Source organism: Cricetulus griseus, chromosome 6, assembly GCF_003668045.3.
Source record: "Cricetulus griseus strain 17A/GY chromosome 6, alternate assembly CriGri-PICRH-1.0, whole genome shotgun sequence".
Taxonomy (NCBI): Eukaryota; Metazoa; Chordata; class Mammalia; order Rodentia; family Cricetidae; genus Cricetulus; species Cricetulus griseus.
This window is the reverse complement of record NC_048599.1, coordinates 148,809,325-148,829,212: the sequence shown is the minus strand read 5'-3', so window position 1 is coordinate 148,829,212 and position 19,888 is coordinate 148,809,325. Positions and strand designations below refer to the sequence as shown.

Here is a 19,888-nt window from a genome sequence, read left to right as displayed (position 1 = left end):
GCCCCATCTCTTGTGCCCATAATGGTTCCATAGATTTCCAACATACCTCATGCTGATGAGGTTTGGTGCATAGTATGCTGAAATAAGGGGGTTAGGTTTAAGTAGCTCCTGATGTTGTTTAATATCAAATTGTTAACCTTGGGAATAAAATACTGATCATGCTTGGATTAGCCTTTAACAAAAATTGGGTGAATGTTTGAAAATCATTAATCAGTCACCATAATTAATTGAAGAGCTGGGAATACCTCGTTAATGTATTTTTAAAACTGGTGTTGGACCCTCTGTGTATTTCAGGTTAATACTTTTAAGCAGTTTTCAGCACGTTTATCTCACTTTATTCTCGTTCTCCTCGGACCTCCGTAGCCATATCACTTGTATAAGATAGGCTGAGATATAGTGACTGTAAGCTGTGATCTCAGTACACAAAGGTAAGCTCTTTTATTTTCTGATTAAAGAAAAAAAACCAATTAACACAACCTGCATATATGACAATCATATGATGTATTTGATCTCTTAGGTCTTATGTCACTGCATTAACTTTAAATTTTTATGGACTAAATGTAAAATAGTAATTTTCAGCATTTGTTTTAATACTCTTGTAAATGCTTTTTATTCAAGAGAAACATTTCACATTCACTGACTCAAGTGTATGTGTGTAGAAACTTAGGATATAATGTATATGTAAATTATACATACAGAGGCACTTGTTTGAATATGATAATTCAGTGGTAGGAACACTTTAAGAAGAGTTAAAGTGGTGGGGCACTCTGTTGGCCAAGGAGCTGGGATTTGCTATAGCATTGTAGGATTCATTTGTGCAGTTCCTACACAGGCTAAGGGTGGAAGTGCCAATCTCTCCAGAAGAGAACCTTCTCTGACCTGTGCTGCATGTCCCAATATAGCAACAGCAAGAAGCCATTAAGAATAACAACAAAAAGCAATAGAAAAAAATAAAAAAAGACAAAACTACTAACTGTGGGAAATATGTGTAATTGGCTAAGTTAAGCTAATTATTTGCAGAATCAACTTGAGCAAGACTCAGATAGGTGATACTGAGTCCACAGAAACCAAATCGACTTAAGGAATTTGTCTGCCATTCCAAGTTAGGTAGTAGCTAGAATATTATTTCTCACTGTATTCAGTGGACAGAGTTCATTTCAAGGATGTGGGGTTAGTTTAGATCTTTAATAAGGATTTGTTTCATTTAGTATACTCCATAAATACACCACACTATGTTAGATGTTTGTGCTCAAGCTGTATTTATACAGATAGATACATACAAATAAATTGGATGTTTTACAGTTCTTTCTGTAGCAGTTTCTGTTCATTTGTAGCACTAAGGTTGCTGGAACAACTTTGTTCCCATATAGAACCTGAAGTTTATGAGGTTGGCTTCTGTTAAAGACTGTGCATGGCAGAGCAGAGAGCAGTGCAGTGCGGTGCAATGCAGAGCAGAGAGCAGTGCAGTACAAAGCAGAGAGCAGTGCAGTACAGAGCAGACAACAGTGCAGTGCAGACAACAGTGCAGAGCAGAGAGCAGTGCAGAGCAGAGAGCAGTGCAGTGCCATGCCTGAGCCTGTGCCTGTTGATGCCAGGTCCTTTTCTGGGACCAGGTAATAGAGGCTCTGACCAGTGGGAATGTCTGAGATTTGAAAGTTTCCTTGTTGGGGAAATTGGCCTTGTTGTAAATAAATACCCTACTTTGGGAGAACAGTGTATTATCAGTGGCAAAAGTTATTTATGTAGTAGTTTAATTATAAAATACTGAATAATGTAGACTTTGTAACATCACAAACTTTATGTTACTTGACGATTTCCTCAAGTAGCATATTTCCCTGGTACTTTTGAGGGCCTGAAATCTGCTCTGGTTATGCTACTTATGCTCTATCCAAATGTATGTTCAGAAAATGAGAGGCCCAGCACACACTGCAGCCCCACTTGGCAGCAGTCTCTGTAGTCATGCAAAGAACACAGTGGGAAATGTAAACCCTGACTACATTCTTTCAATGGCAGGTGAGTGTTACCATTATAATAAATCACTTGCTGTACTTTTCCTGCTTCTTATTTTTCACTGATGACTAGAATGGAAGAGAATAGTCAATACTAAGGGAAATTAGCTAATGATGTTTTCTCCCCAACCTGTCTGGAGACTGTAAACCAGGGGCTTTGTGAGCAGAGTAACATCTGAAAGCAGCCTTCAATGATCTGCCTTTCATTTCCACTCTTTTAGTGCCAGTGCCTCCCCAAGTCACCCAGAACCAGAAAAAGGTACCATGGCATTTAGACTTTGTCTCTGCAACATCTGATGCCATGCAGCCAGTGACCATGGGTTCCTTAGTGTTCCTAGGAGGCTTGGGAGGGTGATGGGTGGGGTGTCAGTGATAACAGCCAACCTAAGCAGTTAAGATGAGCTTCACCATGGCTGTGTGTCTCCGGAGCATTTAACAGCACAACCTGGACCAGTTTAAGACCCAGTCCTTAATGGTATCTTACAGAAAGGCTATTATTAAGCAAAGAATTCATGTTGGATCAATTGCCTGTCCCACGTTACCATATTTCAGTTAGGAGCTAACAGCTTCCATTAATGTTTGAAGCTGTGATCTTTGGAAGATTTTAAAAATACAACCATAATGTGAATTGGGTTATATAAGCTTTACAGCACAGATAGAGATAAGGGATAGAAACTATGTGGGAAATCACATAATCTCTCACTCCAGCCCATCCTCTAGAGTTTGGAAATCTGATGAGTTCATATATTCAAAGCTTTTGATGGTACCTAGTATGTAGGAAATACTTGTGAATGCTGACTCTGCTGTTGTGGTTGAGGCAGGATGGATGTGAGGGAGGTGAGACTATGCTGGTTAAGCAGCAGGTGTGTGGCCTACTGAGGGGAGAGTTGGGCTCACTCCTTTGCACTCATAGTCTTGGGCTCCCCCCAGCTGAGGCCAGCCTCCGCAGGACCAATGTGCTCATTTCTGCTGCAGCAGTTAAATCAAACCAGCCATCTTGCAGCCCAGGGTTTGTAAATACTTGTTTGGGATTTATGGGTGCTTTGAGTTTCACAAGGGCTGAACCTTGACCATTTATCTGCTGATTCAAGTTTTCTAGCCACACTTAAGTAATAAAAAAAAAAAAAAAACTTACAAAGGTCAGAATCTAGTCTGGATGGCTTGTGGTATTTGGTGGTAGAGAACAAGTTATTATAAACTATAGAGGGAAAGAACACATAGGATGCTGTTGGCTTAGATTCTTGCGAAGAGTCTCTGTCCCTTGTTTTATGGTACGTTAGTGTAAAGCATCTGTACTCACCACCACACAAGGCCTCCCTTCTGTCTGAGACAGTTAGGGTATTAATCTGTTGTATCTCTGTTTGTCTACCTATTTGGACACAATTGGGAAGTTTCTATTGCATACAAGGACAAGTGGGTGATGGTAAAGTTGCCACTTCTGAATTGAATGAAGGGCCTGTGTCTACTATGCAAATTCTGGCTCACACATGCTTGCAAAGACTTAAGGAGCCTCAGAAGAAGAGTGGACAGGTTGAGTTCCAGGCTGTTAGCAGGAGGTGAGTTAAATCGAAACACAGATTTTATTCTGAGGTGCTGAATTATAGAAAAAAAAATTGTGTGGACAGTTTAAGGTGGCTGGAAAATTAGATTAGTGTTACTTGGTAAAAGTTACTTTAGGTAGGCTCTTCATCTCATGGCCAGCATTGAAGAAAGACTACACACCACCACCACCACCACCACCACCACACAAACAACCCTGACCAGTTATTAGAGGAGGATCATGGTCTTTATACCTAGAACTTCACCATTCGTGCAAGTGGCTATGTTGCCTCTCCATGGGGTTGTGTGAAGATTACCACCATTGCAATGCCCATGTGGCAGTAGGGTGGACTGAAGAACATCCTCACTGGAGAGGAATGGTCTCCCTGTGCTGCTGTATGGCCAGCATCAACACATGGGAGCAGCATAGTTGCAGTTGGGACATTGCTGTTCCTCTTCGGTGGAGCTTTTCCTTCCTTGTTCCCTTTGTACAACCAACTGTTCCAAGTAATTTTTTTGCTTAGGACTTAGGCTTGCCCAAGACTTTGACATTAGAACATGTTGTCACCTTCAATCTTCATGTGACAAGTGTATAAAATTCCACAACAAAATCGACAGGAACTATTTTGGGGGGTGTGAGTAGTAGAGCCAGTAAGGGAATGAGGAAGGAACAGTATACCCTGAAAAACATGTTTTTTTTTTTTTTTTTTTTTTTTTTTTTTGTGGTGGTGGGTGACTGATGATAAAAGGATATCTGACAGTGGACTGTGGATACAGAGGACACTTTTGTGTCTAAAGCTTGTTTCTTTTTTTTTAAATTGGCTTTTTTGTTTTTTTTTTTTTGACATACCCTCTGCCTGAGGAAAGTTATAGAGTTGGATGAGGCAGAAGGTAGACCTGCTCAGGTATAGGAGGGACAGTGACACATCAAAAGACCCATGCTGAGTGCTAGGCACTTGCCAGTTTGGAATGAGAGTCTTCCCTCCACCTTGGGTGGGTCAGGGTTTCGTGAGCCTGGCTTGAGAGCCCTGGGCTCTCTGGATATGTCTGCTTCTCATCTGCTTGCAGAGCACTTCCCAGCCTCTGCCAGTTGCTTAGTGGCAGAGAGAGATGGGGATGGAATACAGAATCCCACTTTGCCCATGTCCTTGTCATCTTTGACAGCTGACAAGGGGAAACATTCTGTGCTGCATCCTTGGAGAATAGTTGGAAGAATCTTACTGTAACCAAGTTCTAGAGCATCAGAGTATGTGAAGGAAACATGAGTCCCTGGTCTGGGTGGGAGACAGAGCACTGCAGCACCCTCTTCCGTTGTGTGATCCATTTCTAGCTCCAAGTCTAGAGGAGTGGTGCAAGGATCATTGTTTTACAGGCACCAGAAGCCCAGAGGTCTCTACAAACCACTCTGCTTGTTTGTGGTAACATCCTGTGATTTCTAACTAGTGAGCATTGAGCCACATGGAGGAAATGTCTTGTGCTGTTCTGAGGGTTAGCAGAAACTCTCCTAGGAGATTGGTTCTGAGTCCTGCAACTGAAGCACCTAGTAGTTTGCCATTACTAGGAAAGGGCTTTAGGTCAAGTGACTTTCCGCAATTACATAGTGCTTGGTGGCAGAGCCCACACGCTCTTGACTGCTGTGCTCAGCTGATTGTGTGCACTCCTTACCACCCTGCTTCCCAAGGTCATTTGAGAGCATGGTCCCTTCCTCTGTCTCTGGTATATTCTACTTCACGTTCTTCTAGACATTGGGACTATACTGTGTGTGCCTTACAAAACAGAACAAACAACACCAATCCAACTCTCCTATTCCCTTCCCTGTCCTAGCTCACGCTCTCTCTAGTTCCTTTGGAAATGGATTGTGAATAAGTTCTAAGCCAGGAAGCCTGGTTTTTGCTAGCTGCATGTTGGAATATTAATTGTCTTGTGCTGTTACCAAAACTGTATGTGATGAAGTGCAAACTTAGTGGATGCTTCTTGGAGAGATCCCAGGCTTTTGGAAATGTGATTTTGGGTGGGGGAGGGGGCATGGGGGTGGGTTGTGTGTCAGAGAATGCTGGCCAGTCTGCATGTGCTTAACCAAAGGGTCATCTTCACAGTTGCATTTTTCCAGAGCATTCTAATGCAGGGCTCCACTTTGTAAAAGCTCTCACACCCTTTGAGGCTACACTGAGAAAATTTATGGATGCCATCCTTTGGAATGTTAAAACAAAATGTGGAGGGTGCCAGTTGAGGAACTCTGAAGGGCTAAAAGTTACCTGGAAGTAAGATGGAAGGACAAGTATGTCCAGGGCTAGTGAAGGAGAGGCCTTGGCAAGCGTGGACACTCTTACCACTTCTTTTAAAGGGTTTTACTGACTTGGATGTGGTTCCAGAGAGGTAAAGCCGCCATGAGCAGTCTGGTGCGTGGTGGGACATGAAGGCAGGGGAAGCTGATTCAGAAGAACACAGGGAGAAGTGAGCACCTTGGTGTGGTGATGACATGTGTTCATATGAACTGTTTGGTGGTGTATGAGGAAGATTCATACACGAGCCTAGGCCAGGCAGTTCATGGCCAGCCTAGGCTTTGTTGTGAGACCCTGTCCAAAACAAAACTAAGCTAGTCGTTTATATACTACAGAAGAAACTGTGCCATGGGTGTCCATTTGAACCACCCCTGACAGGACCAGGTGACATTACTCCCTCTTGAGCTGGATCTCAGGAAAATTTTCACCTGTAGCCCTCTACTTTGGCTGGGGGTCATCACATGACAAGGTTTTCAGCTTAGGGGAGGACTCAGGAAGGACAGAGGACCACTGGCAGGTAAAAGGTAAAGGAGGGGAGGCAAACACCAGGAAGTTTTTACAGCATCAGATTTGTCTTCTGTAGTGAGATCACCAGAGCTATTCCACCCCTTCAGGGATACTATTCTTGGGTTCAAAGTTGATGTCTAGCAAGCCCATTTTTAAGTTTCACAGACCAACTGTGAGTGACTCACAGCATAGGGAGGGTATAGAGCTGAGTCACAATTGCAGTAGCCCTGGTCCAAGTGACCCAGGCCTCTTGTTGGGACAGCACAGAGCAGTGAGGGGTCTGGAGGGTACCTTGGCAGGGGAGGCGTGTGCGAAGAGAAAGGCACAGCCTGCCAGGCCTTATAAATGCCTTGGCATGGGGGCTGGAATGGTTACCAGGGTGAGGTAGCAGGTTGGAGGTGTTTTTCAGAACAACTTTGTGAAGAGCCTTGAGTGCTGTGCCCTTTATGGTTACCATTCGCCAGTGTGGTGAGAAAATTGTGGAAGGACATGTAGACAGTCAAGAACCTATAATAATGGCTGATGAGAAGAGGGAGGAAGAGGCTGTTGCCATGCCTAGATAAGGATGAAGGGGAGTAGCTAGAGCTAGCAGAAATAGGGGCCTGGCTTCTCTGTTGCCCTGACCAGGCCTGTGGTGATCTGCATCAGGGAGTGGTACTGCTTCTGAGCAGAACAGTACCCATAGAGTCCAGAGCCATTGATGTGAGCAAGGGTGATCTTGGCTCCAATGGGCTCCACTGGGACTGTGGGCAGAATCATCTGCTTGGTATCTGGCAGACAAATTTGAAGTCAGTTGGCATCTTTACCTTTTCATTTTTCACAAAGCTGGGCTTGCCAGGCACAACTATGATAGGTATTGGATATTCCCTTTTACTGGGGTCTTTCTTTTGCTTTCATTTAGATATTTTTTTTTTTTTTAAATTTTGAACATTTTAATCTGTGTAAGGGTTAGTGCTTTCCGGGATTGAGTGTAGAGGATAGCCTTTAGCCAGTGGGAAGGCGCATCATCCTACAGAGGTTCTTAAGGAGGGATAAAGCTAAATCGTTACTGAAGGGTTCACTCTGAGTTTCAGCTATGTTAGCCTCCATCTAGCCTTGTCTCCTGTGTCATGGACAGGAAGCCAGTTGGGAATCACAATGAGGCATATTAAGTGCTGGGATTATTTTTTTTTGGGGGGGGTTTCAAAACTAGGGCCTTGCAGGTAGTAGGCTACTATTCTACAGTGAGCCTGCCAGGATGGACTCGTGCACACTGTTGAGTTTCTGTAGCTTTGCTAGGGACTAGAACTGGAAGTAGCCATTGTTTGGGAACCCTAGGACAGAGCTTTGAAAGGCATCTGGGACACCAAGCCTGTCAGTCTTAGTGCAATGAGAACTCCAGGGCCACACAGATGTCATCTTCCCATCTGCTACAGTGAAAATCTGGGCATTGATGTGGCTGTGTCCAGTCATTCATTATTTACACACTAGGCCCAAAGCAAGCCCTGGCCTTAGATGGTAGAGATTATTTACCCTTTACTTCTGTCCTGTGGCAGCTTCCTGAGCTCTCCTGGGCAAGTACTAAGGATAAGGAAGATACAGATCCTGTCATCAGGAAGTGACAGATACATACTGCTGGCTAAAGAGTGCAACAGCAAGCAGGGTTCAGAATCTCCCCAGAGGAGGAAAGACTTGAGTAGGGAATGCCCAAGGGAGGCAGCAACTATGGTGTTGAATTTAAGAGTATGGCATGGTCCAGTGGACAGGTTGTGTCATAGCCACAACTTTTCTGTTTCCCAGAGGTACTTGGACTAGATTGGGCCAGGCTGGGTGACAGGCTGAGGGGCATGGATTATGCTCTGAGTGGCGGGCAATCAACAGAGATTAGGAGGGTAAAATTACATCGAGTAATGTCACTCTGAGTATGGTAAACCATGACTGTACTTGTGTGTACTAGACTATCAAGGGGTGAGGAGCAATTAGGGTGGAAAGTGCAGTTAGAAGATTTTCTTGTCAAGGTCTCTTAGTGATAAATGAGTGGTAGCATCATTCTTCAGGCCTTTGCCTTCTGTGACCCTGAAGATCACTGACAGTGCTCCTTTGCCTTGCCTTTTTGTATTTGGACCAGTTTTGGCTTGAGGCCTTGTGTATGTGAGGGTAAATAGATGGACAGATACCAGTCATCCTCCTTAAACCCACACCCTTCAGAACCCAAATCACAGGGCAAAGTAGCTGTATGGAATGAAAACAGGCTTGGCCTTGCAGACTTGTAGGGACAAGTGAACCCTGGGCCTGGAGGGCCCTCCTTGGAATCTCTCTTCTTTCTTCCAGGTACTTTTCCTTAGGGCAGTTTTTAAAAAGCCCAGTTGAAAGGAGCTTTCACTTAGAGTTCCAGCAACAATGGATTGCTCTCAGTAAGGTTTTGTGTTCTGTAGGAATTCTGCAAGGTCGTTTGCCTGGAAGACTCACTGGTTTGTCGTCTTCAGCCCTAGTTCCCTCTAGAGCAGTGTTTTTCAACCTTCCCGATGCTGTGACCCTTTAATACAGTCCTCATGTGGTGCTGACCCCCAGCCATGAATTGTTATTTTTATTGCTACTTCATAACTAATTTTGCTAGTTACTAGTCATAATATAGGTTTTTTTTTATTGTTTTGTTTTTTTTTTTTCAAGACAGGGTTTCTCTGTATTGTTTTGGAGGCTGTCCTGGAACTAGCTCTTGTAGACCAGGCTGGCCTCCAGCTCACAGAGCTCTGCCTGCCTCTGCCTCCCAAGTGCTGGGATTAAAAGCAGGCACCACCAATGCCCGGTGTAAATAGGTGTTTTGTTTTTTTTTTAAAGATTTATTATGTATACAGTGTTCTGCCCGTATGTATGGCTGTATACTAGAAGAGGGCACCAGATCTCATTATAGATGGTTGTGAGCCACCATGTGGTTGCTGGAATTGAACTCAGGACCTCTGGAAGAGCAGCCAGTGCTCTTAATCTCTGAGCCATCTCTCCAGCACCCATAAATAGACTTTTTTTTTTTTTTTTTTTTTTTTAATACAGTTTGTCAAGGTGGTTCCCACCCACAGGTTGAGAACCTTTGCTCTGTAGGGCTGTGCTGCCTTGTAGTTTGCTGTCTGGTCATGTCTTGGAGATACGGGTTAGCTCTGAGACTGATAGAAGGCACATTCCTTGCATTTTTCTAGAGAAGTTTCTAGGTTAGTGGAAGGGAAATTGATTTGTTCATGGAGGAGTAGGAGACTGGCTCTGCCTTTGGTAAAGAGTATATACTTTGTCCATAGCTGATACCAGGAATATCCTTTTATTTGGCAGCCAAGTGCTATGTCGTTCTCTAGTGCCATAGAGTGATGAGTCTTGTCATCTGGCACTGTCAGTCAATGATAGAGCTATGCCTTTTGACCATGTCCTAGTCTTCAGTTATAAGCTTAATGCCATCTACTTTGGGAAAGAGATGGTCAAAATAGAAAAAATACATTTAAAAAAAAATCTGCCTCTTTTTATGCTATACTGGAAGCCAGAAAAAAAGTTTTCATTCTTTGTCAAGTGGTAAAAGGAATTAGTCAAAAATAAGGACAGTCATTGTTCAGGGGTTTAGGAGTAGTTAGTAAAACTGCCTTTAAGTTTCTTCCTGTAACTTAGAAAGAGGCATTTCCAGTTTCTGGCTTCTTGCCTTCCTCTGAGTGGTTGATAAAACTCTACCCTTCCTGGCTGAGCATACCTTCTTACTCTGACCAAGGAACTTGGTTCCTGTTGGCATAAACATAAGTTTCTGGTTTAGTGAAACAGTGACAAGACACAGGATCAAAGTAAACTTGTCCCCTGGACATAATCATGTCCCAGCTGACCCTCAAGCTAGTGGTATTGTCCATTTGTGAAGAAGGATTTGAATGTGAGCCAGGTAAGCCCACATTCCACAAGTACTCTATTACTTGACCCAGGGACAGAAGTGATGCTACCAGATGCATGCAGTCCCTTCTCTAACATTCATCTTTTATGGTCAGGGTAGCCTGGTGCCTGCCACCAGGTAGTATCCACTCCTCACAAGACATCTAAGTAGGAGACGGAGTGCTGCGGCCCTCCTAGCTCACCTAACATGGCAGCTTTCCAGCCACAGGATACACCATGGTGGTGTGGAGGTGCTTAATTATCCATATTCCTGTTCCTGGGAACTCTGTTGTAGAAACCGCTAGGTGGAGCAGCAGAGCATCCTCACATCCTGTCCAGGGCCCTTGCTCTGCATCCCAGGAATTGGGGGTAGTGCTGGCCTCAGGAAGCACACCAAGGCTCTTCTGGCAAGTACTTTGCTGATCTTGGAGGAGAAAACCTCATGTGGCATTTTTTTCTCCAGGTTTTAGCTTACTGCGGTCTGATGTTGGTCAAGTCATTGCTTAGGAGTCTGTTTAAACTACCCATTTGTATTTATTGTTTTCCCCAAGTACACAGTGTAAATAGTGTAATTTGCAGTGCAAAGTCTTTGGCAATAACTTCATGATGTATACTATGTTTAAACACTGGAAACCGTGGACTGCCCCATGTCTTCTGGGCCTGTGGTGACTTGCAGATGCTGGACTTTACAAGTGTCGGCGTGGTTGAAGCAGCAGCCTGCATGTATGGACTGTCATCAGTGCCTCGCCCAGAGATGCCTGGCCTTCATCCAAAGGGACCCTGCTGCTCCAAGCCCTGCAAGCAGCACCCTCGCTGTGGCTCCTTTGTGTTGAATATGTTGGACTCTGCCATAGACTGACCCCTTTGTCTGGCTGCTGTGGTTTGTAATGCCTTGACATGTTACATTTCTTTCCCATTTGGATGAATGAAAATAAATGCTATGTATAAAATAGGAATGGGCTGAACTATTCTGTGCAGGACTCACTCTGCTGAAAGAAGTTTCAGTGCCAGCTGCAGAGATGGCTCAGTGGGTAAAAAGAGCTCATTGTTCTGAGAGTGCCTGGGTTCATTTCCCAGTATCACCAATAGCTGCCTATAACAACTCCAGGGGATCCAATGCCCTCTTCTGGCCTCTGTGGGCAGCTGAAACACACACACATTATCAATAAAACTGAATCAAGTGCCAGCTCCACTCCATTTCTGGACCTGTAAGGCAAAGTTGGTTCATCCTAGCCATTTCACTTAACACAGACTGATTGTGTGTCCTGACATAGCCACTGCTTTGGGCTGTGGGCCAACTTCCAGTTGGCTCTGAATGGTAAGTCATCAGCGTGCAATCTAACCCTTTTTACACCTCTCACTTGTAACCCTTAAAACTGTCCCATGGCTTGGCAAGACTCAGACATTACCAGAAACAGAGGACTAGAACTTCAATAGGGCAGTAAAGCAGTTTAACTCGAAAGCTGGTGAAGCTCTTCCTCCAGCAGCCACTTGTGGGAAACCTGCTGGAGATACCTGGCTCACCAGTTAAGTAGACAGTGGCACTGGTATTGTGTTTTGAAGCACCTTAAAACTTAGAGCCCCATGTTTTCTCTGCACATCTTCAGCTTTACTATAGAGATTTCTGCTAAGATACATTCCGGAACATGGGACCCATGAGCCTGGGGAAGCATAGGGTTAGCTACCAAGTGTGGATCCCAGAAGTATGTCCTCCATCCTGTGACTGTGCCACTGTCCAGGCCTCTCCAAGAGCATCTATCACAGGCTAGGCCCAAGGACCTCCACTCTGAGACAGTTCACGGTGGTTCTGGAGGTCTGGACAAGAGTGCTAGTGGAAGACCTGGGTACTTACATCCCTAAGATGTAGAGATGTCAGAGACCAGCCAAAAGCCTCTGAAGACATACCTGACTTGGCCATTACTTTCTCTGTGGCTGAACAAGTATCCCAGGGCCCAGGTGTTTGAGCTAACTCTGCTCTTCAGTTCTTCCCTTCCAGTACTACAAGCCCCTCGCTGTTTCTTCTCCCATCTCCAACTGGTGAGATGATTTGTCTTTCCTAGCCTAATCCAGCCTTCTCCTCGAGGGAAAAACATCACTAAATTAAAGGGGTATTTCACTTGTCAACCGAGGCACTGTACTTCTTAGGGAGGGCCACATGCACCCATCTCTTCCACAACACAACCTGTACCTGTATGTTTCTCCCCCATGTGGCTGGCAGACACATCTCAGCTCTGATGCACATACAAATGCCAGCACACTCTGGTCCTGACTGCTGCTGGAGGACGGGAAGGGAACACGCAATCATAAAACTGCTTTGTACAAAGTGATGCTGTTTGTACCAAAATATTTAATGAATATGGTGTTAAAACGAACAAAAGAAATAGTAATACAATTTTACTGGTTTATATTTCCGTTCATAAAGTTGACGCACAAACTACCCTAGCACAATGTCCACACACCTAGTTTTAGATGGGCTTACAGCTGTTTCAATAACTGAACAAGACAGACACAGGAAGTGGTTGGGATGATCTGGGGGAGGGTTGGCCACATGTTATCTTCCCCACTGTAGATGACCTCATCAAGCATTAGTAAAACCAACAGGGAAAGAAAACAACTCATGTCCTTATATACAAACACATGCCACCTCCACACAGCAGAGAGGACGAGAACCCCTGTGAGACTGCTTGTCAGCATATCACCACATAAATAAAAAACTTAAATTTAAAAAAAGGTGCTAAAACCACCATTTCCTAGCTTTGAAGTGAGACTCAGTAGCCCATCTGACCAGTGAGATCCACACCTGCCACTCTGGGACAGACAGGCCAGGAAGATAGGAACATACAGTGTGTGCATACTCTCATTTGGACACACAGCTCAGTCTTCCTCACTTGTGCAAACAATAAAGGTGAAGGAGCTGTTGTCAGTTCTCACAATGGCAGGAAGAACAGGAAGTGCCTCGTAACCATAGACGGCAGTGGTACGATTATCATCTGAGTCTGGGATTTAAACACTGTCAGTGCAGGGTACTGGGAAAGATATATATATATATATAATTTATATATATTTATTTACACACACACACACACACACACTGTACACGACAGATTTAAAGAGCTGTCCACATGATTGATTCAATCTCAGTCATGTGGCCCATTCTAGCCTTTTGAAGTTGTTTTGGCAGCTAATGCTTAAACAAAACAAAACAAACAAAACTATGAGGACTATGAGAGTTGCATAGAGTTGCTCAGAAATGTGAATTATGCCAAATCAAAACCTGTGCACTATACTGGTTAACAAAATTAGGTGACGAGCCATTACTAGGAGACCCTTTTACTCAAAGTGCTTTTTCTCATCTCTCTGGGGGCTTCTGCCAGGACTGACAGATTGGAATTACTCTAATTTTTGAACCCCTGCCCCCAACCAAAGGATAAAATGCGCGCGCGCGCGCGTGCATGTGTGTGTGTGTGTGTACGTGTACATTTTTCTTAAATAAAGGGTTTAGAAAACAACACTAACACACTGGAGGATGCCCCACCTCTGGCTTGGTGAGGTGCTCCTACACGGCAGCCGCAGGTGCCTATCCCGAGCATTGGCTGGGTTGGCAGCTGCTGCAGAAGCCCTGGCCCACTGATCTACCAATATGCTATATAGCTCTGACCTAGCGACATTCTGGTCCTGGAACATGTCACAGAATCAAACATCTGGCCAAAGAAGGCAACCAAAGGTGGTGTGTTTTCTGGAGGTGTCTGGAGGCAGCAGCTGTCCTCAGCATGTCTCTTTCCCTTGAACTCCAGTTGCTGTCTTTATGGAGCTCAGTGTGCGGTTAAACCAGGTCTTCTTGGCTGCCTGAACCTCACTGAGGGCAAGGCCCAAGTGGTGTTCCAAGTCCTGTAGAGATAATGGAGAGTGTGAGCCTTGGCAGAGCTGAACCAAGAACATTGTCCACTCATTCTTCTGAGGCAGGTTTGCAGTGCCCACAGTTCTGGGAGCTTTCCCAGTAAAGACCTTTCTTGCCTAGACTGTTAGAACAGCCTCCTGATTCATCTAGTTAAATCCTTTGTAAATCCAGTAAGATGATTTATAACCAGGACTCACGAGCTTCCCACTAATAGTTGTGGCAGTGGTTTCTGTTTCTTGAGATTCCTACTAGGCAGGCCTCTCTTCTCCCTTAGGTCCTCAGCCCAGAATGCTTATCACTCTTGCCCTGCAGCTACTCTGTCCATTCTCTGACCACAGTTTAGGTCCTGCTATCTTGGTGATGTCTCTCTCCTGGGCAATCCCACAAACCCTCTCCGAGAACCCAGGGCAGAACCTGACAAAAGTGGACGTGTCCAGTAATGGCCTCTCTCATGGGAGGGATGGTCTGAAGTTTTTTACCTGAACCAGGTTCCTGCCACTCATGCTGCCCCAGTGAAAAGACGGCTTGAGGCTCATAGAAATCAGGAAATATGCCCAAGTTCACAAAACTAGGTAAGTGATGGGTGTTAGGACAAAAAGGTTTGCATTTGTTACTCCCCCATCCCCGTGTATGGCCCTTCCTACAAAATATTTTTTACTCAGTACAGCCTGACAAAGATTAGGATTCTCATTTCTATATGGACACCAGGAACATGAAGTGTAGGGGAGATTACTAACCCAAACTGAGTGGTGGGAGCTACTGTTTTTAAACACTTGCTCTATGTATGTCCCACTAAAAAGATTGAAGCTTCGTAATTCTTAATATGACAAAGTCCAGATCTGTAGGTCAGGCTAAATGGTTAAACACGCTCTGGTAGGTAACAAGGATTGTGTTCACTACAGAAGGGCTATGGCCATAGTTTAAGTGGTGGTGGGGGACATGACATCCCAAACTACACAAGTCACTTCTGGGGTATCTAGTGTGCACTGGGAACACGGAGTGCTATGGAGTATGTGTGCCTTCACACACTGCTGTTACCTGGATCTTGCACTCGGCTTCTACCAACTGCAGTTTGGTCTGTGCCAGTTCCAGCTCCATCTCCCGAAGCTGATTCTTGAGTGTCTCTTTTTCTTCATCCATGTCCTCATCCGAAACCTCCTTGGCTGAACTGGTACCCTTCACTCGCCCTTCTTTGTTAAAGAAGTCTCGGCAGCGGTCACAGTCATCTACCTTTTGCTGAAGTGAACACCAGAAGTGAAGAAACCCAAAAGACCCTGTCAGATACTACATGTTGCCTCAGTGTCTCTTGTGGGTACTAGAAAAGCCTGTTTATCCACCGTGCCACTGGCCCTGATTTTTGACAAAGAAGCTAAAATTATTCAATGGAAAAAAAAAAAAAAGCATCTTCAGCAAATGGTGCTGACATAACTGGATGCTGGCAAGTAGAAGACTGCAGATAGATCCATATCTTTCACCATGCACAAATCTTAAGTCCAAATGGATCAAAGACCTCAACATAAATCCAGCCACACTAAACCTCCTAGAAGAGAAAGTGGGAGGTACCCTTGAACGAATTGGTACAGGGGACCACTTGCTGAACATAATATCAGTAGCACAGACACTGAGATAGACAATAAATGGGACCTCCGGAAACTGAGAAGCCTCTGTAAGGCAAAGGACACAGTCAACAAGACAAAACAGCAGCCCACAGAATGGGAAAAGACATTCACCAACCCCACATCTGACAAAGAGCTGATCTCCAAAATTTACAAAGAACTGAAGAAGTCAGTCACCCAAACACCAAATATTTCAATTAAAAAGTAGGGTACAGAACTAAATAGAGAACTCTCAATAGAGAGAGGAATCTAAAAGAGCCGAAAGACAATTAAGTTGCTCGATATTCTTAGCCATCAGGGAAATGCAAATCAAAACAACTCTGAGATACCATCTTACTCCTGTCAGAACGGCCAAGATCATAATCACCAATGCCAATCTATGCTGAAGAGGATGTGGAGAAAGGGGAACACTGCTTCACTGCTGGTGGGAGTGGAAACTCATACATAGCCACTTTGGAAATCAGTATGGTGGTTTCTCAGGAAAAATGGCAATCAGTCTACCCCAAGATCCAAATATTCCACTCTTAGGCATATATCCAAAGGATGCACATTCAAACAACAAGATCATCTGCTCAACTATGTTCAAAGCAGCAGCATTTGTAATAGCCAGAACCTGGAAGCAACCTAGATGTCCCTCAACTGAAGAATGGATGGAGAAAACGTGGTACATTTACACAATGGAGTACTACTCAGTGCAAAGAAAACAATGGAATCTTGAAATTCACAGGCAAGTGGATGGAACTAGAAGAAACCATCCTGAGTGAGGTAACCCAGTCACAAAAAGACAAACATGGTATACACTCACTCATATATGGATTTTAGACATAGAGTAAAGGATTACCAGCCTATAATCCACACTGACAGAGAACCTAAGAGAGACATACATGGACCCCTGGAGAAGGAGAAAGGACAAGATCTCCTGAGCTAATTGGGAGCATGGGCAGAGGGGAGAGGGAATTAGAAGAAATAGAAAGGGAGAAGGAGGGGAGAGGAAGGCAAGAGACAACAGGAAGATGGAGTCAGGGGAAGAATAGATGAGAGCAAGAAAAGAGATACCATCATAGAGGGAGCCATTATAGGTTTAAAGAGAAATTGGCACTAGGGAAATAGTAGAGAAGCTACCTTAAAAGCCATCCTAGAGCCTTTACCCAGTAGCTGATGGAAACAGAAGCAGAAATTCACAGCTAAGCACTGAGCTGAACTCGTGGAATCCAGTTGTAGAAGAGGAGAAGGAATGAGCAAAGGGGTCAAGACCATGCTGGGGAAACCCACAGAAACAGTTGATGTGAGCAAGTGGGAGCTCATGGACCCCAGTCTGACAGCTAGGAAACAGCATAGGACCAAACCAGGCCTCTGAACATGGGTGTCAGTTAGGAGGCCTGGTCAGTCTATGGGGCCTCTGGCAGTGGAACTAGTAGATACCCTTAGTACATAAATGGGCTTTGGGAGCTCATTCCCCATGGAGGGATACTCTCTCAGCCTAGACACACGGGGGAGGGCCTACTCCTGCCCCAAATTATGTGACAGACTTTGATGATCCCCCATGAAGTCCTCACCCTCCATGCAGAGTGGATGGGGGCTGTGATGGGGGGAGGGGCTGGTGGTATGTATGGGAGGGAAAGGGAACTGGAATTGATATGTAAAATAAGATTGTTTCTAATTTAAATTAATTTTTTTTAAAAAAGAAAAACCTGTTTATATTAGGAAACTGTCATCAACCTATTTCAAAGACAAATACCCCTTCTTAACCTGCTGTGCATTGTGAGGAGTTCTGGGGGTAAGAACAAAGGACCTTTACTAACTGGGCACAGAGAGATACTATCCAGCTGGGAACAGTGGGATATGTTGGGTCTGTGCTTGTTCCGGGAAGCCCAATAATATGGGAGAGTGGGTAAATATAAAGAAGTTGGGTACAAAACTGGATATAGATGCTGGAGAAATGGCTCAGTAGTTAAGACCATCTTCCAGAGGACCTGAGTTTGATTCCAGAACTACAACAGATGGCTCACAACTTCTTACAGCTCTAGGGGTAATACAATGCCTCTGGCTTCCACAGGTACCTGTGCTCATGTGCAATTACCTACCACCATAAACGTAACTCACTAATAAAAATTTTAAAAATCATTAAAATTATTTTAAAGATTATTAAAAATAAAAACAAAAAAGGTATGTAAAACTGTCAGAAACATCTTACATTTTACCCAAATGGGATGCCAAGGAGGTAAGATTCTATAATACCACTAGAAAAATGAAAAACAAAAACAAAAAACCCATATTCCAAATTTAGAGACGTAAATGTTTAAAGAAAGTATAACTTGGCATAAATGCAATTTTATATTTTTTTAAACTAAGACCAGGAAAGGTTAGAAGAATATGCAAACACAGTGTTAACTGTAGTGTGATGGGAGCTGAACTCATCCAGATCCCGCAGAACATTGCTGGTGATGTTCATGGTAGGCCCCCAAGTATGTGATCTAAAGCCATGATACATCTGGTCTCTTTCTTAATCCTCCCAGAGGAAACAGACGCACTGAGCCAAGCCGGTGACAGGCAGTTTATCTGGACTGCTCTGTCCAGCCTAACTGGACCTATGTGTCAAGGACAGGCCATAATGGGAACTAGAGGGTATGGAATCTCTTTCTTTAGTCAAGAAGTCTTACCCGAATTTTCTCAATTTCCACCTTATTGGCTGTCTGCTGCTTCTCCAGTCTTTCACTCAACTGAGAACAAATCTAAAAAAACATAAAACCACAGACTTTGGTTCAATGTCCCCTATATAAGTTGGACTTTGGATAAAGTCTATTCTAGCAGCATCTGTAATATGCTATGAGTGCACAGGTGAGGTTGGCACACTCACAGATGGCAAGTGACCTGTGAGATTCCTGGTATAGAAGAAGGGAACAAGTTCAGTATGGTTCTGTTTGTGAAATTGTGAATTGTTCAGCCTTCGAGGAGTGGTTTGCCAACATTCAGACACATCCCATCACCCGATACTTTCATGGACCTTCTGTATGCTGGTACTCTGCCAAGTATGCCTAATGGGAACCCAACAATCTTCCTAGGTGTGGGGGGTGGGGGACTAGCTTGCTTAGTTTACAAGTGAGACTAAGGTAAGAACAGGGGCTTGAAGCCAGTGTGCTTTCGAACTAAGGCCATAGTGCAGTCTCTCCACCATGTGCCCTGCCCAGGTCCTTTAGGGTAAAGGAACTCACCTGCTTATAGTCACCAATGATAGAGCTGTTTTTTTTAATCTCTGATTCTGCCTTGTCAAGTTCCCGGCGGCACATTTCCTTTAACTGAGCACATTAAAGAAAAATGGATGTTTTAAGTGAAAAAGTAAGCTTGGTTATTAACTATGTAATGTTGAGCCTTCCAAAAAGTGCCTCACCTAACTCTGGCTGGGCTTATTTCCCCCACCCACCTCTTCCTCTAGATGCAATACTAACCCTCTGTACTGAAAGACAATGGGAGGAGAAAAGTGACACTTTAAAAGCTGCTGGAGCTCAGTTCCAACAGGGCTTCTGCTGATGTTGGTCCAGACAGCGCAGACCACACAGACAGAAAAGCCCAGGAAGAGAGCTTGGTCAGGCTCGCCCTGGCCAGTCCTCAGACAGTAGTTGTGAAGGACCTGCAGGAGTACAAAGGGAGGTGCCGGGAGCCAGTTTTGGGTCCATGGCACCCTCAGTTCTCACAATGCACTCTGACAGGCATTAGAGAACAAGGTGGGAGGACTGCACGCTCTGAGATACATGTTCTCCTACAGACACTAGCATTCTTCCATTGCTCTTCATGCTGGCACACAGGGGCCTATCACACTTCAATGTACACTAACTCATGCTCTAGTTTTTTAAGAACCATTGCAATTTACAGAGGAAATAAAAAAAAGGTCTTAGAAAATTAACCAAAGCCACTGTCTAGGTTCTCCAGTGCTAAGAGAGGTTCCAGCTGAACCCACCAGTATTGGCAAAATTCAGGTGTTGAGGGGCGGAAGGGGGAGAAGGATCCCCACACCTGTGCAGACTCCTCTTCTAGCCGCCTCTTCTCGTCCTCTGCATCGATCAGCTTCTGTTTGGTCATCAGCAGCTCCTTATTCAGTGCGTCTGCCTTTTCCTCTGCCTGCAACATTGAGGGGACCACATCACCACATACTCTGAGAGCTCAGAACTT

The 19,888-nt window shown here is 44.4% G+C and overlaps 3 protein-coding genes across 13 annotated transcripts in view; 2 read left to right on the top strand and 1 right to left on the bottom strand.

Annotated features, from left to right (window-relative positions):
• Strbp (spermatid perinuclear RNA binding protein) overlaps positions 1–11,163 on the top strand; it is a 117,731-nt gene extending 106,568 nt beyond the window's left edge. Inside the window, exons 19-20 of one of the 2 annotated variants that reach the window (XR_003486816.2) lie at positions 295–428; positions 10,884–11,163. Coding sequence is in view for 1 of the 2 variants with exons in the window: in XM_027423574.2 (XP_027279375.1) it covers positions 295–299 (5 nt within the window). In the remaining variant the exon portion in view is untranslated. Of the gene's footprint in view, positions 1–294; positions 592–10,883 lie in introns of those variants that run through there. The other variant, XM_027423574.2, reaches the window with a different exon arrangement.
• Dennd1a (DENN domain containing 1A) overlaps positions 1–19,888 on the top strand; it is a 1,920,886-nt gene that overhangs the window by 720,295 nt on the left and 1,180,703 nt on the right.
• Rabgap1 (RAB GTPase activating protein 1) overlaps positions 12,535–19,888 on the bottom strand; it is a 131,761-nt gene continuing 124,407 nt past the window's right edge. For 6 of the 10 annotated variants that reach the window (XM_027423567.2, XM_027423562.2, XM_027423564.2 and 3 more), the window contains 5 exons: positions 19,733–19,837; positions 18,934–19,017; positions 18,382–18,453; positions 15,144–15,341; positions 13,973–14,095 (listed from right to left, as the gene is read on the bottom strand). In XM_027423567.2, coding sequence (XP_027279368.1) covers positions 13,973–14,095; positions 15,144–15,341; positions 18,382–18,453; positions 18,934–19,017; positions 19,733–19,837 — 582 coding nt within the window. Of the gene's footprint in view, positions 14,096–15,143; positions 15,342–18,381; positions 18,454–18,933; positions 19,018–19,732; positions 19,838–19,888 lie in introns of all 10 variants that reach the window. The other 4 variants (XM_035447000.1, XM_027423568.2, XM_027423569.2 and 1 more) reach the window with 1 other exon arrangement.